General features: G+C 42.1%; 1 protein-coding gene across 1 annotated transcript in view; it reads right to left on the bottom strand.

Moving 5' to 3' along the window:
- Positions 1-4,872: 4,872 nt before the first annotated feature.
- Positions 4,873-17,246, bottom strand: part of NDST2 (N-deacetylase and N-sulfotransferase 2) — a 124,376-nt gene continuing 112,002 nt past the window's right edge. Inside the window, exons 7-14 of the mRNA XM_075841653.1 lie at positions 16,113-16,295; positions 13,982-14,078; positions 13,765-13,888; positions 13,496-13,670; positions 11,289-11,459; positions 10,314-10,423; positions 7,736-7,838; positions 4,873-6,920 (exon numbers count right to left, since the gene is read on the bottom strand). Of these exons, the coding sequence (XP_075697768.1) occupies positions 6,795-6,920; positions 7,736-7,838; positions 10,314-10,423; positions 11,289-11,459; positions 13,496-13,670; positions 13,765-13,888; positions 13,982-14,078; positions 16,113-16,295 (1,089 nt within the window). The 3' untranslated portion in view covers positions 4,873-6,794. The remainder of the gene's footprint in view (positions 6,921-7,735; positions 7,839-10,313; positions 10,424-11,288; positions 11,460-13,495; positions 13,671-13,764; positions 13,889-13,981; positions 14,079-16,112; positions 16,296-17,246) is intronic.

Raw genomic sequence — 17,246 nt, 5'->3', positions numbered from 1 at the left:
CCTTGTCTTATTAATGTTTCTTTCTACAGACCAACCCCCAAGAAAACAAAAAATGCATAAAAAAAACCTAATTTGAGGTGGTAATACTTTGGGCATGTTTAGATGTACTGTATTGCAGATTCACACCACAAATCCGCCACAAGTGGATGTGGTTTTCAAAACTCCATGCACATTTAGCAGAAAAAAAATCTGCAGTAAAAGCAGTAAGAGATTTTATATTCTGCAGCATGTTCAGTCTGTTGCGAAAAAGCAGTGGACTTCCAATGCAGAGGCTGAACCCTGTGGCAAATCAGCTACTAAATCTGCATATTTCAGAGTCTATTTTGACGCAGATCCGTGTAGACTTGTTGCAAAATTCACAGCGGAAATTGACTGCCATGCCTGAAACTGTCCTTAAAGAGGCTCTGTCACCACATTATAAGTGGCCTATCTCCTACATAATCTGATCGGTGCTGTAATGTAGATAACAGCAGTGCTTTTTATTTTGAAAAACAATCATTTTTGAGCAAGTTATGACCAATTTTAGATTTATGCTAATTAGTTTCTTAAGACAACTGGGCGTGTTTTAACTTTTTACCAACTGGGCGTTGTGAAGAGAAGTGTATGAGGCTGACCAATCAGTGTTATACACTTCTCATTGTTCCAGCCCATTGTTACAGTGTGATTGTGCAGTGAAAGAAGCTGGGCGGGAACAATGAGAAGTGTAGGACACTGATTAGTCACTGATTGGTCAGCGTCAGACACTCCTCTGTACAACGCCCAGTTGGTAAAAAGTAAAACCACGCCCAGTTGTCGATTAAGAAACTAATTAGTATAAAGCTAAAATTGCTCATAACTTGCTCAAAAATTATCGTTTTTCAAAATAAAAACCACTGCTGTTATCTACATTACAGAGCCAATCAGATTATGTAGGAGATAGGACACTTATAATCTGGTGACAGAGCCTCTTTAAAGTGAAGCTTCGGAATGACTCAAGAGTTAGGAAATGTAAAAGCTAGTATGGATGCACAGGCACAGTAAAGGTAATTGGTATTTGAGGTTTTAGCAGTATTACTTTCATATATTCCCTTGTGGGCATTTAGTTACAGGATATTTTTTTAGTCATTGTGCTTTTTCTTTTTTTTTAAGTAACATTTACGGAAGTAAATGGGTTCGATTTACTACTGTGTCCACGTCTATAGTGTCAAAATGTGCCAAATTTAATTGTAGACTGATTTAAGAACAGACGTTTGCGTAAAGTGTCTAGAAAAGAGGGTTTGGCTTAAAATGCACCAAACGAAAACGAAGCCAAACTAAGAGTTGGTACAAGGAAAAGTGTCTAGCACAATGCGCCACATTTATCATACAGCATGTGCTACTGTGATCAATTTGGTGCATATTCAGACTGCCTGGTGTAAGTTTATGTTGTCTAAATCTTTAATAGTTTAGTTAATCTGCCCTAATAAATCTGAAGAGTCAACTTGTGTTTGTAGGAGTCTCAGGGCTTATTCAGACGAACGTATAATACGTCCGTGCTACGCGCGTGATTTTCACACGTGTCGCACGTACCTATGTTAGTCTGAACGGCTCCATTGACTGTCAGTGATTTTCACACAGCGTATGTCCGCTGCGTAAAACTCACTACATGTCCTATATTTCCCCGTTTTTCGCGCATCACACATTCATTGAAGTCAATGGGTGCGTGAAAACTGTGCACAGCACACAGATGCACTTCCGTGTGCCGCGCGTCATGCGCGCTATAGTAGTCAAAACTATGAATGAAAACAGAAAAGCACCACCTGCTTTTCTGTTTAAACATAAAAACAGAGTATCATAATGATGGCGGCTGCGCGAAAATCACGAGCATTTATGGACCTTTTGCGTGCGCAGAACGCACAGGCTCGTGTGAATCCGGCCTAAGGGTAGGAACACACAGGGCGGATACACTACCTAAAACTACACAGAGTATCTGCCCTGGTCCCCACAGGGAAAAAAGCTGAACCAAATTGAATATTTGCTACTATCACCAAGATCTGCAAACGAGAACTTTCCACTGCGGAAATAAATAAAAAAAACCTTATACTTACCACCCACACATTGTTATGGTGACGCATCCCTCTGTTCTGTCATCCCAGGAGGTCGTACTGTGCTTAGAAGTGGTGACATGGGATGAAATGTCTTCCCAGTAGGCAGGGCTGTGCTCAGAACAGAGAGACACACCACAATCACTATGGCCGGGGTAAGCATAAGCTTTATTATTCATTTTACCTATGCTAAAGATGCTTTTTTTTTTTCCTCGTTTGCAATTTTTGCAGCGGAATTGCAGAATTTCCACCGCAGAAGTCGCAACACATGCTTCTTTGTTGTGGGTTTTACCTCCCATTGAAAGAATTCAATGGGAAAAACCCACAACAGAAGATCAGCACATCTGCAGCATAAATTGATATTGATTAAACTAAACCGCAGGTTAATTTGAGTGTTTTTTCTGCTGTGTGTGGATGAGATTTGTTTAAATGTCATCCCCTCTGCTGCTACTGTATTACGCAGCAGATTATCCACAATGAAATCAGTTGTGGACAATCTGCAGTGTTTTTATGCTACTACAAAGGGAGTTATTAGACTCGTGTAATTGCCGCCGTGTCCATCACGTGAGTCTCATGCGAGCACGCTGGCCTAGGGGTGTCTGGAGGAAACCTCACGACTATAGGTCAGCATGAGGGGCTGTCTGTGGCCAAACCCACTTGACTAGCCAGCGGTTCATTCACATTCTCTAATAAAGAGGGGGCAATATCTCAGCAACTGGGGGGAGGGACACAGACGTAAAGAACAAACACCTCTGGACTCAGACACGTGATTGTCGCTGTGTCTAACAGACTTTGTAGGAGCTGGTGACAAGTCCTCTAAGTATCCTGGAGGCAGTTGTGGAACAACTCGATTCCTCCCACTGGTTTAGGAACGGTTTCTCGTATTAGGATATTGTTATCTATGCAATCAGTTCAATGCAGATCTAACCAGAGCATCATTTAGGCATTTTTACACCAGACTATGATCGGCTAAACGAGCGCTTGTTCCCAATCAGTGCCCAGTGTAATCAGGGCAGCGATCAGCCAATGATCGAGCAAACACATTCATCGGCTAATCGCATCTTTTATGTGAACCAAAAAATAGTCGCTAGTTGGCAGCACATCGGCCTGTGTAAACATGATGCAAACGCAGAAGGGCAGACGATCGTAGTAACGATAGTTCATCCCCATACAATTGTTCCTTCGGAATGGAGCTAATGAGCGCTGATCGACATGTATAGTATTGCAGTATATCGTGTAAGCAATCCAATGATCACTGGTTCAAGTCCCCTAGGGGGACTAGTTGAGGAAAAGTAAAATAAAAAAACTTTTCCCATTTCCCCCAAAAGATATATATATATATATATATATATAGATAGATATATATTAGATATATATATATAATTTTTTTTATGTGAACATAACTGGTATCGCCACATTAGTAAAAGTCCAAATGATCACAATATAACATTCAACACAGACGGTGAATGGCGTAAAAAAAATAAATACGCTCAATCAACAGAAAAATAAGTTATGGTGACAAAACAGATTTTTTTTTTTCGTTAAAGTAGTAAAACATAAAAAAAATATCAAATTTGGCATCACCGTAATTGTATTTATCTGCCGAATAAAGTTAACATGTTTTTACTGCACAGTGAATGCCATAAAAACGAAACCCAAAGAAGAATGCACCACTTGCTGCTGCTGAACGCCTCTGCTCCCGCACATAGCTGACGTAAAATTACACTGCCCAGTATAATTTATTACAGCCATTTATATACCATCTTGTGGCGACTCCTTGCAGCAAATCTGTGACAGAATAGGAATACAGAGGATTTGGAAATCTGCAGCGCCAAAATCTGCTACATGTAAATGGGGTATTGAAAACCTGAAATTCAGCAACAAATTCACCAGGTCTGAATGCGGTCTTATACAGCGTCAAACGCCTCCCGTTGATGTCAATGGGAGGTGGAGGAGTTTTTTTTCCCATGAGAAAAAGTGACATGCCCCATCTTCGGGGCGTTTACACCTCTGACCTCCCATTGACATCAATAGGAGGCAGAGAAAGCGTATTTTGTGGCGTTTTTGCCCGTGGCGCTCAATGGGCGTGAGCGAAAAACGCGGCAAACTGTGTGCAGGCAGATCAAAATCTGCCTGCAAAAAAACTCTGTGTGAATATACCCTTAGGCTCCCTGAACACATGACAGAAGTGCAGCAGATTTTCCATGCAGATTTGCATACAGAAAAAAAACTGCTCTGGATTACAGCAAACGTGCATTCACGTGCTGCGTAACATTTTGTGAAAGGAAATCAGAACATGCTGCTGACTTTCAAATTTGCAGCATGTTCATTCCGTTAGATGTTTACCCCTTACTTTGAAGGGGCTGGGGCGTTCATTTGAGTACTGCTTCCCCTTAATTCTGGTCGCTGCTCAGTACTGTGAATCGCTGAGACACTTCGCGGCGGTTCACAGTATTACAGCTTCGCCCATTCCCTGAATAGCGCTTGTGGCCCCTTCAAAACAGCTATCTTGAGGCTAGACCATCAATTTTTATGTCACTGGAAAACCCCTTTAATACGGCCCTAAAAATGGACTGTATAAAACTAGACCAGACAGGTTAAACCTGTGCCAAATATCACAGATTTAGTAGTTTATAAATGTTTTAAAATGTACCAGATTTGATACACTAATGCTGGCCCTACGTTTGGCAATTAATTTATCCCACCTTTGTACACAGGCAATTTTCTGTTATACCGACCCCCTAAAACATAATCTAGTATTTAGAAATGTAGATTTGATGAAATCTGTGAAATAACCACAAACAAAACATTTAGTGAATCCACGAATGCTACTTCTAGCTTTTATTTCGGTGTTCAGCTACGAGAGCCAAAAATTTCTCCATTATCATCATTCAATGTGAATGACACAATACATGAGGGTCCAGTGCAGTAGGGGGACAGAGGGCTTGTTGACAAAAATACCACATGTAACTTTTTTTCCTTGTTTAAGCATTTGGTTGTACAGTTTTCTAACCTGCTGAAAAAAAGGTACATGGCATAAAATACTATATTGCAGACTATTTACATTTCAACATACAAGAGTAAATGGACCATTTTACAAAATACACAATACCTACAGATTAACTTAAGAAGCTTGTGTAGGAATGCCCTTTATCCATCTGCTCTCCCTCCCCTCACATTCTGTTAAGACAACACAATATTGTGTAGAGCTGAACCTTAAAACACATTGTATCGCTGTGGAATGACGGACGATTAAAACTCACACGAAAAGAACAAAGTCCTACTAAATATACTGGAAGGTTCGCACCTTAGCAGTTCAAAGTGAAGACCGGATTTCATTACTTTCCACTCTTAATATATCCAATCCGAGGAATTGATAACATTACATGGAATGTCAATTGTGCAAATTCTTGAGCTACATCAATTTTCAACATTACCTAAAATTCACCTGGTTAAGGGTTGAAGAACTTACAGTGCCCTCAAAGATTTATCTGCTACAATGACTGGATGAAGGTAACAACCCGGACTTTCCTAGCAGCCATACAAAAAGTCCAACAAGGATTCTCCACTTGAAAGGGCATGCTGGGAGTTGTAGTCTTAGTTTGTTTACCCCTTTAAATAGAACAAATAGCCTCAAAACATAGGTCAAGAAGTGTTCATACAGCACATAACGGGTAGTCATGTACTAAATGTCTATTTACATGTAATGTATTTAGTTAATACTGAAATCTGTAGCGTTTACCTGACAAATACAGATCAGCTGTTCCCGTAAATATACAGCCCAGTGAGAAATTTTATACAGAAAATAAAACTCAGGTATACAGCTTGCTGACAGTAATCCGATTTACAGGAAACTATGATTCTGCTCTATTCAGCACTTCAACTCCTCTAAAGGGAACTCAAGGACTGAGTCACCACCCGTTTCCTGTTCAACAGGACAAAAAAAACGGTACCATTTGAGTCCATGTTGTTTTTGTAACGACACAGCATGCCAACAAAATCCATGTTCACAGCCAGTAAGCAACAAAGGGGAAAACGAAGTCTACTACAAGACAACTTAATTTTTGGCTTCCTCTGGAAAGAGCAACAAGATAAGACTTCTTGTAAGTATGAAGAATGTCATTCCCTTAGAGGAAAGAGCTGTAGCAAGCCATCGTGGCCTATATAGGGATAGTACAAAGACGACTATGAGAGCTCTCGGGCTTGTTCACACATACACTGGGAGAAAATGGACTTAAATCTTCTTTTCCACAGCTTGAAGGAACCTTCCAGCTAGGAGAACCTGCCATAAGCAGAGATTATCCTTGCTTCCAAGGTATAAATATCATCGGAAGGGGATCGTTGATTGAGGTTAAATCACATAATCCATAACCTTACAAGGTTCGTTAATGCCCCTCGGTTTGTGGCCTGTGTGGGATAAATGTTGAGTGAATCCATTTCTTAGGGCTAAAGATCTTATGTTACAAACAGTCAACACTTTCACAAGTGGGCTGCGTTTCGAACCATTGGCTTTGCTATTTCGAGAGTCATGGTCAGGTTGGTGCTGTTAAGCATTGCAATACAAGAGGTCCACATTTTACAGCAATGAGAACTTTTTCTGCCCCCACAAGGAACGATGAACAGTTGTAGTGCTGATGATCACATAAACAAAAGAAACGGTCACTGGTATCGGCAAGAGCAGCCTTTCTAGAATTTGTGATGCATTGAACGCTCCCCTTGTGAAGACCAAACTCAGCTTCTGCTGGCATTCTGAAGTTCTTCTCGGAGCCATGGGGGCAGAGGTTGCCCCAGTCTGTTCATCAACTTTGATAGTTCAATGTTATTCTCCCGATAGAGGTCTGCAAGGTAACTCCGAGACTAAAAAGAGAGGAAGAAGAATGGAGGTTTACAAGTGTTCCCAATTAAAATATGACGTTTTTATTCCACAAATGCGTAAGACACTTTTGTGCTTTGTCTTTTACACGTGGCATTGCAGAAACGTGTTTTTTTTTGGTGTGTGACACTAGTAAATATATGTGGTAGAGTTGAGACTAATGACTTTACCTTCACTAAATTCGAGAGCATAGTTTTACTGGTTTTCTGAGATACAGTGAAACCTCTGAGACGACCGCACATAATTGCATTAAGAGTTAGTCCATTTAAAGTAGAGGAAAATATATCTAAAATGTAAGGGAAACGTGGTTTTTGGAGAGGTTTCTCTGAATATCCAAGGGTTATGCCATCTATGTATGGCCTGCCAGAGTCAACCACTGGGACCTCTACACTTTTACAGATACAACGGTACACTTGTCCAAGTGCTGCAGTAATTAAACTAAATAAGTTGCCGCAGTCCCTTCTTTCTTGTAAAAACCCCTTTTAAGATCAGACCTGGTGCAGGACTTGTGGCGGTTTCTAATAAGAAATGTTGCAATTGCGACATTTATCGGGAGCCCTGAGGCTGGTAAACGGGTCAAGCATTTTTTCCTGCGATTGATAAAAGTTGGTCTAAAAAGTTCTGTGAAAATTGAGGACACCTACTGAACTTTGTGTGGGATTATCCATCATTATCGAAAAGTTGTGTAAAACAGATGTGACACAAACTCCCGGACTTCCCCGGTGTGATGTTACAGGCGTCTCTCCAACAGTGGGGACCGAATGTGGTTTATTAGCCAAAATGCTTGCACTAAACTCACCGAAGGCTCCATATCCGGGTATCTGCGACCTTTGCTTTTTCCAAGGCATTTGGTTTTCCCATTATCTATCACCTGACACCAAAATCCTTTTGCTTCATCAAACCTAAGTGAATAAAACATGTTGGTTAGTGTACTGTGCCAATCTACTGTACTCCTGTGTAACACGGCATAAATACACACCCTAAACACCAAGCACTTACGTCTCTACCCGAGATTGAGATACATATGTAAAAGAGTCATCTGAATAACGAAGTCTCCTTTACCTAGGATTTTCATCAATGATTAATATGAAGACCCCAATTAATGTGTGTATTATAAGGAATAATGTACCCCTATTGCAAACTAAGTATAATTGATATGCACACACACATTTCATATTTACTGCACTGGTCAGGAAACTAAAAACAAATTCTGCTTTTAAAAGTACTTTCGGAAAGAACAAAAGCTTCCTTGTGGAGAGGTAACGCCGAGTAACTGCATGAGAGAAGTGCATTATGGAGAATGACTGGACCGACTAATGTGTTTCTATTACAATTCTGGGGTCAACGCGACATGAACAGAAACCCAAAACCAGTGATGCACAACTCCTAAGAGGACCCTCATTACTGGACACACTACTGCCTAGATTGACACACCCCAAAGAATCGTAAAATAGTTGTCTGTTACTACACCAATGGGTCACATCTATGAGCAAATTGTAAAACATGACCAAGGCGTTCCACCTGGCCAGGGATTTAGGTGGCCATCACCTGATCACACAGATTTTATACAGCTTGTTCACGTTGGGTGGTATTGGTGCAGAATAGAGCTACAGTACATCGAAAAACCAGTGAAGACATTTTTATTTCATAGTCAATGTATTGCTTTAACTTTTTTCACTGCCAGAGATGTATGCAATATGTCATGACTTAAAGGGGGTTTTCCAGGGACGTTTTTTTTCCAGGCCGGGCAGCGCACGAGCACTGAGGAATTTTAACAATAAGAGGCAAATGGGGCAAGAATTGAGGCATAATGAAAGAATTCAAAGGGGTGGTCATTCAGGAGAGTGGACCAATAGGAGGCTGCCTCAAACCCGGTTCTACGTCAGAAGTCCCGGATTTGAGGCATCCTATTGGTCCACGGCCTCCTCGATGTCCGCTCCGATCGTTCTTTGCTTGTACTTCAAGAGCAGCACCAATTTATATCTAGTTATGTTGGGGTATATATATTTAAGGATGATGGGGATCACATTAGATATATGAGGTGCGGTCACAGGATTCTGTGACCGCACCTTAGATAGAGCAGGTGGGTGGGATAAACTAAAGGGGAAGGGAGAACTAGGGCCAATATACACAGGGGGCGGATTAATTAGTAAAGCACAGCCCTGTGTCGTTACGTAGGTCAGTGAGGTATCGACACAGGACTGTGTGTATTCTAAGGGTATGTTCACACGGCCTATTTACGGACGTAATTCGGGCGTTTTTGCCCCGAATTACGTCTGAAAATAGCGCCTCAATAGCGCTGACAAACATCTGCCCATTGAAAGCAATGGGCAGACGTTTGTCTGTTCACACGAGGCGTATATTTACGCGCCGCTGTCAAATGACGGCGCGTAAATAGACGCCCGCGTAGAAGAAGTGACCTGTCACTTCTTTGGCCGTAATTGGAGCCGCTATTCATTGACTCCAATGAATAGCAGCGCTAATTACGGCCGTAATTGACGCGGCGTTCAAGCGCCTGCACATGCCGGTACGGCTGAAATTACGGGGATGTTTTCAGGCTGAAACATCCCCGTAATTTCAGCCGTTACGGACCCCCGCCGTGTGAACATACCCTAACTCTCGTGCACGAGCCAATGTTGAGGGGGAAAAAAAAAAGACAGATGAAAAACAGAACTTCCGGCAGGCCAGAGGTAGGGAGAATAGGAAGAAATGTGTTCAGATTTGATACAGACTATATGTTAGGAACTTTATGAAATAGTTACACCCTAGGGGTGATACAGGAACTTTTATTTTTTTACTAAAGAGAGATAAGAACACGAGCAGTTGCACATGTAATGAACGCAGCACCTTATCAGGACATTTGTCGGCTCCGTGACCCGGATGTTTACTGGCAACTGGTTCACGGAGAGTGGTCTATTCAGTTCTGGTGAAGATGATGTGCGTATGTAGATATTCTAAACATCTTGAACTTTGTTTTTTAGGAGGAGCTGTGTGTTTGAGGCTAGATTTTTAGCCCAAAAATATCCTTTTTTTTTATGCCTTTATTACAAAGTGTTATGCTTTGATGCAAAATTGCACGAAGGTGCCCAAGAGTGTCAAGTGCTGGGTTGCTCTTTCACAATAAGCCACGTATTTCCTTTCCAAAAATATATGGCTACAAGAGTATAATATTTTTATCATTTAGTTTTTTTTTTGTGTATGTCAAAAGTGTGAAAACTTCCCCGAAATCTCTGGCAGCATAAAGGGTTACAATTCTATTTTAGAAAGAAAAGAAAAAAAAACGTTCCCCTAGAGAGTGGGTCAATGCTGGCCTGTTCAGTGTAAGCCAGCATTGAAACTTGTTCCAATATTTCTTTAGCCTCACACTGAAAACTTACTTGAGGGCCTGTGTGTAATTGAAATGTGGCGTTACTCCCAAGAACTTCTGGAGACCATCCATGGCTGCAGATGGGTTGTTCCTCAATTCTTGCCCATCGACTATATAAAGCTGGTGGAGAAAAGACATGAACACACCACTTTCACAGTGAAACGCTGCCTACAGTTCCGTAACAGATTGGTTGGTACATGGGAGGGCTGGAAGCTAGCAATACCTCGTAAGACAGCAGGAATGCCAATACACAAATACAAACGTCACCCTTTCCTGGGACTTCACCAGTGAGCGCTGACGTCACATCGGTAGTCATAAGAGAACCGTGAACTGCTAGTCATAATGGCTCTCATCTATAAAAAAAAAATGATCTTGTTGCCCAGAACAACCTGAGTTCCCTTTTATTTTCTATACAGCACTGGAAAACTGAAACAGGGAAATGTTCTTGTTGCCCATTGTTACCAGTCAGATTCCTTGTGTGATCATTTTGATATATGAGGCCCATTGTGCAAGAACGTTACAAATGTAGGAAAAACACTCAGGTTTCATCTTTTTATATAGAGAAACATTAGAAGCTAGCCTCAAAATGTAGCTTTTAAGAAAAACACCCACAGATCCTGACGGCAGGAACAGCACTAATTCTTGCTGTTGAAATAGAGGACCCCTGACGGACCCCATTATAAGTAACAGGCCAGTTTTCACTTGTTCCCCTCCGATACAGCAGTAGTATATAAAAAAAAGAAAGAAGAAGAAACAGTCATTCATGATCCAGAAGCCTGTACGAATATGTGACAGCAGATCTTCTACCGAATATGAATGACAATGCAAGGATCTCTACAAGCTCCACACAGTCATCCCAGTCTTCTTACACTAAACACACTCAGCCGCAGGTCACCGAAGATCCCTAATGAATAATCTCAATGAGCAACACTGTGTTTTTATAGAAGCTGCCAAAACAATCCCAGCGCAATCCTGCTGTACTAACCTGGCTTGTTGGGTAGTAGGTCAGCCATCTCTCCAGGTGAGTAGCATACCAACCAGGTACCAGGCACCGGCTCTGGAGGTTTCTCAGTTCTTGCGGAGCATGTAAACCAGCAGTGATCACGTGAGCAAAGGTGTAGTTCATTGCCACTGGGTCGTTGTGTGCTCGCTGGTGCTAACCAAGGAAAGAATCAGGTTTACTGTACATTTCAGCCCTCACAATTATACCACCATACTTCTTCACAAACTTATAAAGGGAATAGATGGTCAGATAATGACTTATTGTTTATATCCAATTTTTCCGTTAAATGCATGACCTATTTAAAAAAAAAAACTAAAAAAAACCACGGAGACTGCCACAGCCCTATAGGCTGACACTACCCGTTTTGAAGATCACTTTCAGCTTTGGGAGAAGCATAGGATAAAGGGGGATTACATAGTTCATGCCACAATACAGAGTTTCAAATGATCCAAAAATCAGTATTGTGATCGTCCAGTACAGACCATGTGCCCAGGGCGTTACTGTCCCTATTCAGGTGAGTGGTGGACCCGTGGGACTTCTAGACTGCTTTTCCGTATAAATGATGATGGTTAATGAGAGGAATAGGGGGAAGTTGTCTTTATTTTATGCTTTGAAGGTGTCCATACACATTAGACAGCGGTCGGCCAACAGTGATTCTTCCAAACACCACCATAAACACGCAAGCTTGGCCAAGCGTGCATGTTTATTCTGGTAGTGGCTTATACCCCTTTCCACATTGAAATAAAGTATTGGGCATGTTGAAATCCAATGTGTCTAATTCCTTTATTTCCCCAACATCAGCTGCCAGGGGAGAGTCGGGAGATCCCTATACACATTAGTCAGCCAGTCTTACCGAAACATCGGGTTTGGCTGAATAGGATCTATTGTGATCGAACACATTTAGTCTTTTCAGGAAAGGGCATAGATAGTAGTGGTCTGTAGGATTCAGTGACAGGTCCCTTTTAATTCTTCTAATATTCTGCTGTGGAAAGCACTTGAATGGACTTCATAAGTGTCCTAGCTTTCCTCAGATAAGAAATCGTGAAGCAAAAACATATTTAGATTAGTATTTCCCTCAGGCAGTTGATGATCGTCACACGACACATATTGCTCTTGTGGACGGCCAGGAAAAGCAATTAACTTTGTATGCATTTAGAAGAGATGACCAGGAATAGTTAAATCAATAAGGGAGATTAGCTGAAGCCCCTGCAGACAATCCCAGGTCTGGCTTGTTGTAGATTTAGTATAATGAGCTTTCTCTGCAGCCACAAACACTGGTCATTCAGGCTAATGATGACAGAGTGAGAGAACGGCTGCACCCACAACGCCAAACCATTAACCTTTTCCACACACTCGAATTCTAGAGAACCTGGCGGAGCACAAGGAGCCAGACCGTAGTCCCTGGCATAACCTCTACAACTTTGATCCCTTTATAGAATGGTAAAATGATTGTACCAGGTAAACGGTGGTCTCTTTTGGGCCACCACTTGTCACAAGATTTTGTTTGCGGCACTACCACTGGCAAACCTGGAAATGCTGGCCTAGGCTGGTGAAAGATGTAACAACCCAGAATATTGCTGCACCACTTTCTATAATATGGATGTATCCTATTAATAAATTCACTCGTTTGGACAGCGGTTTTATTGTTTTTCTAATATTGGAGGTAAGAATTGGTCAGTCTACCCAAGAATTTGCAACCCAATATCGGACTTGTAAATTGAGGGTACTGCCTGAACGTGTCTAGCTCTTACATAAGGTGTCACTACCTGACCTCCAGCATACCCACTTCTAAACTTCCTCCTCTACAAATCGGGTTCTTTTATTTAATGACTAAGTATTGTACGATGGGAATTGTGGTCTCTTTTGGGCCACCCTTTGTCACATGACATGCTCCTGGGGCATACCGTTACCTAAATACTACAGTCAGTGCAACTTCATAGTAATAAATTATTTAATCATGCATGAACTAGTAGTATTGCTATAGCGGAATCTGCATATACGGTGTGTCCGAGGTGACACGCTCCGGCCAGGAATACTAAATTTCCCATTTGGACTAATATACAAGGACTGCGCACATGCTATTAATTATATCGTTGGGAATAAAAGTTCAGTAACGACAGTAATTAATCTTCCCAGCGAATTCTCATTTTGCATTACATTCAATATTCATAGTGCAGTAAAACAATTACCTGGTACCAAGAATACGCCCGATCAGCCGGATTAATCAAGATCGCAATAATCTTAGCTCTGGGCAAGAGAGCTGAAGCACGTTTTGGTACAACTTCTGTGTCAAAGTAGTTTGCACTTTTCTCAAACATGAAGTCTGTGCTGGCATTGGAGGGCATAGGGAAAAAATCCATGTACCTAGATATGGAGAAAAAAAAAGACGAAACATTGATGATTTTTGTTCATTAGTTAAATTTAAACATATCTGTATATTGTATTACAATAGAATTACCAATCAATGCCTTTGTGGTAGTTCACTCCATTGAAAAACTGGATTTCTTCAAAGGAAACGGGGCTCTGGAAATTGCTGGTGACAGCTGGGTGCATGTTGAGGAAGGAGTACAGAGCAGTTGTTCCTGTGAAGCAATGAAGGACAATTACAATGAGACAAGCGACCTTAAACCTTCAGGTATGAGGAGTGACACCGTGAAAATTACAAACACACGTACCAGTCTTTTGGGGTCCAACAACAAGAAACTTGGGCAACCTGTCACACGTCTTCTCCTTTGACCAGATATCCTTATGCCTCTTGTCATCACATGGGTTCTGGGACAAGAGAGAACATGCGTTAGTTGTTTAAAGTCAAGACTGCTACGTCTTTTCATTTATATTATATAAAGTGTACTTTTTTTGTGGGATTGGGGGCAATTTTATGTTAAATTGTTGGTGTGTGGGAGAGATGCGGGATACATGTGACTGGGACAATTGTATGTTTAGCTATGGAGCTGATGGGGTGAGCATTTTGCTATATCAAGCTAATGTTGGTTACACACTACTATGACCAGCTGGACGGAAGGAAAAAAACTCAATCAAGCGGGTTGGCAGAAAGCAATATACAGCTAATAGGGAGGCCCATCAATGCCAAGTTGGGGAAGGTGCAGTGGTGACTGTTTATCCAGCAAAAGAAGAGGGTGAGAAAGCCATACAACTAGGCCCAACTGGTGGTGGAGGCCGCCTCTGCGTCCAGGAAGGCTGTAGCTATATTTACATTTAGACATAAGTGACGGAGCTTTGAAGCCACAAAGCCCCTAATTATTAGCTATACTCATTCTATATGTTTAAGTTAGGAGACTTGACTTTTATCTTGTAATCTCCGGAGATAACCCAGTATTTCATTAGTGGGCAGAAACAAGAGACAGTATGGCACAGCAATATGTGCCTGGCACAGTATAAACATACACATCCATTGTCTTAGGCCCCATGCACACGACCGTAAAGGGTATGTGCACACACACTATTTACGTCCGCAATTGACGGACGTATTTCGGCCGCAAGTCCCGGACCGAACACAGTGCAGGGAGCTGGGCTCCTAGCATCATACTTATGTACGATGCTAGGAGTCCCTGCCTCTCCGTGGAACTACTGTCCCATACTGAAAACATGATTACAGTACGGGACAGTTGTCCTGCAGCGAGGCAGGGACTCCTAGCGTCGTACATCACTATGATGCTAGGAGCCCGGCTCCCTGCACTGTGTTCGGTCCGGGACTTGCGGCCGAAATACGTCCGTCAATTACGGACGTAATTAGTGTGTGTGCACATACCCTAAAAACGAGCCGTAATTACGGGCCCATAGACTTCTATTGGCCACGGGTATCTTCCAGTTTGCTTACGGGATGGTGCCCGGGCCGTTGAAAAATATAGAACATGTCCTATTTCAGACCGTAATTACGGCACGGACAGGCCCATAGAAGTCTATGGGGTTCCCGTAATTACGGATGGCTATGTGTGTGCACCCGTAATTACAGGAGCGTTGCTATGCATGGTACTCACTGTCCAGCGGTAGTCACTGTCCAGGGTGCTGAAAGAGTTAAACGACCAGTGCTGGATAGAGAGAAGGGGCTGCACTGATCGGCAGTAACTCTTTCAGCACCCTGGACAGTGACTACCGCTGGACAGTGAGTACCATGCGCGGCGCTCACAATATAGATTTTTAATGTTTCCTTCAAAAACCTGCAACAAAAAAAAAAAGTTCATACCTACCCAGAACTCCCTGCTTCTTCCTCCAGACCGGCAGCCTGGGATGACGTTTCATCCCATGTGACTGCTGCAGCCAATCACAGGCTGCAGCGGTCACATGGACTGCCGCATCATCCAGGGAGGTCGGACTGGATGTCAAAAGAGGGACGTGTCACCAAGACAACAGCCGGGGTACGTATTAACTTATTTTTCTTTCTATCGCTGTGTTCCGCTGCGGAAACTCTGCCTGAAAGGGATGCCCCTTCTCTCTATCCAGTACTGATAGAGAGAAGAGGCTGCCGATCAGAGGGATAGAGGGAAGAGGCTGGCGATCAGTGCAGTGCAATATCTCTCTCTACGTGTAAAGAGAAGCAGAGAAAACGGGTCCGTATATATGGGTGGCATACGGGTTGCAACGGACCCGTATTTACGGGAGGGAAAAAATATGGTCATGTGCATGGGGCCTAAAAGCAGAAAAGAGAGAACGTGTTCTGCAGAGGTGTGCAACAGAAGTGACCTTTCGCATGAAGCAGATACAAATTGGTATGTAATCATGATGACACGTCTGAGTGCTGAACACCCAAGGCGGTCGGAGAGTTACATAATCAGTGAACGTACTTACCTGCCACAAAGGGTTCTTCTCTTGGGGGAAGATCTCAAAATATTTCTTTGCCAGTTGGACAGGTGGTAGAGTTCGTAGTCTGAGGTTGGTCCAGCACTGCACAAACTTCACTAGGCTTTCAAATGTGTAAAGCCCCAGGCGGTCATTGCCATAGTTAGAAAGATGTGTCATAAAGATGCTGATCTGTAACAGACACACACAGGGAATGGCATCTAGGTTAACTCTCCTAAGTAGAGCACTTGGCTGTATAAACACTCATCTATTATTAATGCGCCTTGCAGAGAGATAAAAGATGGTATATAGGGCGAGGTGCTGCAGGTGCTGTGGGATTTGAGACCTTGGTCCAATTTTCTGGTTGTAATTCACATCCACTTGATGTAGAGCAGTCTTTTTTGACATTAACATGACATTACAGAGCTAGAACTAGTGAATATTTCATGACCTTGCCATGGTGCTGTGCTGAATATTTCAGTAGAGAGGGAGAGGAAGACTGTGTTCTGCTCTACTTGTGAATACCTCACCAAGTTATCTCTCGATAGACCATTGCTTTGGGATACACTGCAACTTATGATGGAATCCATACTATTCAACAATGTTTCCTAATGCTGGAATGCAAACAAAAGCTTCTATGCCCTGTATCATGGGAATGTCTAGTCTCACGTATTTGGTTTTAGTTTCAATAATTAGATTTAAGTTTGTAGAAGATAAATTATATTTTTTCTGTTATATAAGGTATAGTTTTTTTTATCCTACCTTATCTAGGCCTCCAGCAGTGCAATAGAGCGGTCATTAAAATCTAAGCCCTCTGCTGACCCTGTCCCAATCTGCACAGCAAAGCTTGGCATGTGAGCTGCAGAAAACAGGAAGTGTCTGCCTATTTAGTCTGCTCTAGAGGCTAGTGTGAAAACTAGAATAATATAATCTATATCTAGATATATTCACATTAAAAACATCACCAAAAATAAAATGTAATTTTCTGAGGATACATTTTCTTTAACTCCTTCTCCAAAATAAAGATTTAACCTTTTGCCTATGTACATAGAAGTTCAATCTGGTTTATTACCCATTTGTCACCAGTACAGATCTCTGCTACCAAAAGAAAGAATGACAGGGGTTTCCATTACAACCATTAGG

Source organism: Rhinoderma darwinii, chromosome 11, assembly GCF_050947455.1.
Source record: "Rhinoderma darwinii isolate aRhiDar2 chromosome 11, aRhiDar2.hap1, whole genome shotgun sequence".
Classification (NCBI taxonomy): Eukaryota; Metazoa; Chordata; class Amphibia; order Anura; family Rhinodermatidae; genus Rhinoderma; species Rhinoderma darwinii.
This window is presented reverse-complemented; position numbering and strand designations above follow the sequence as displayed.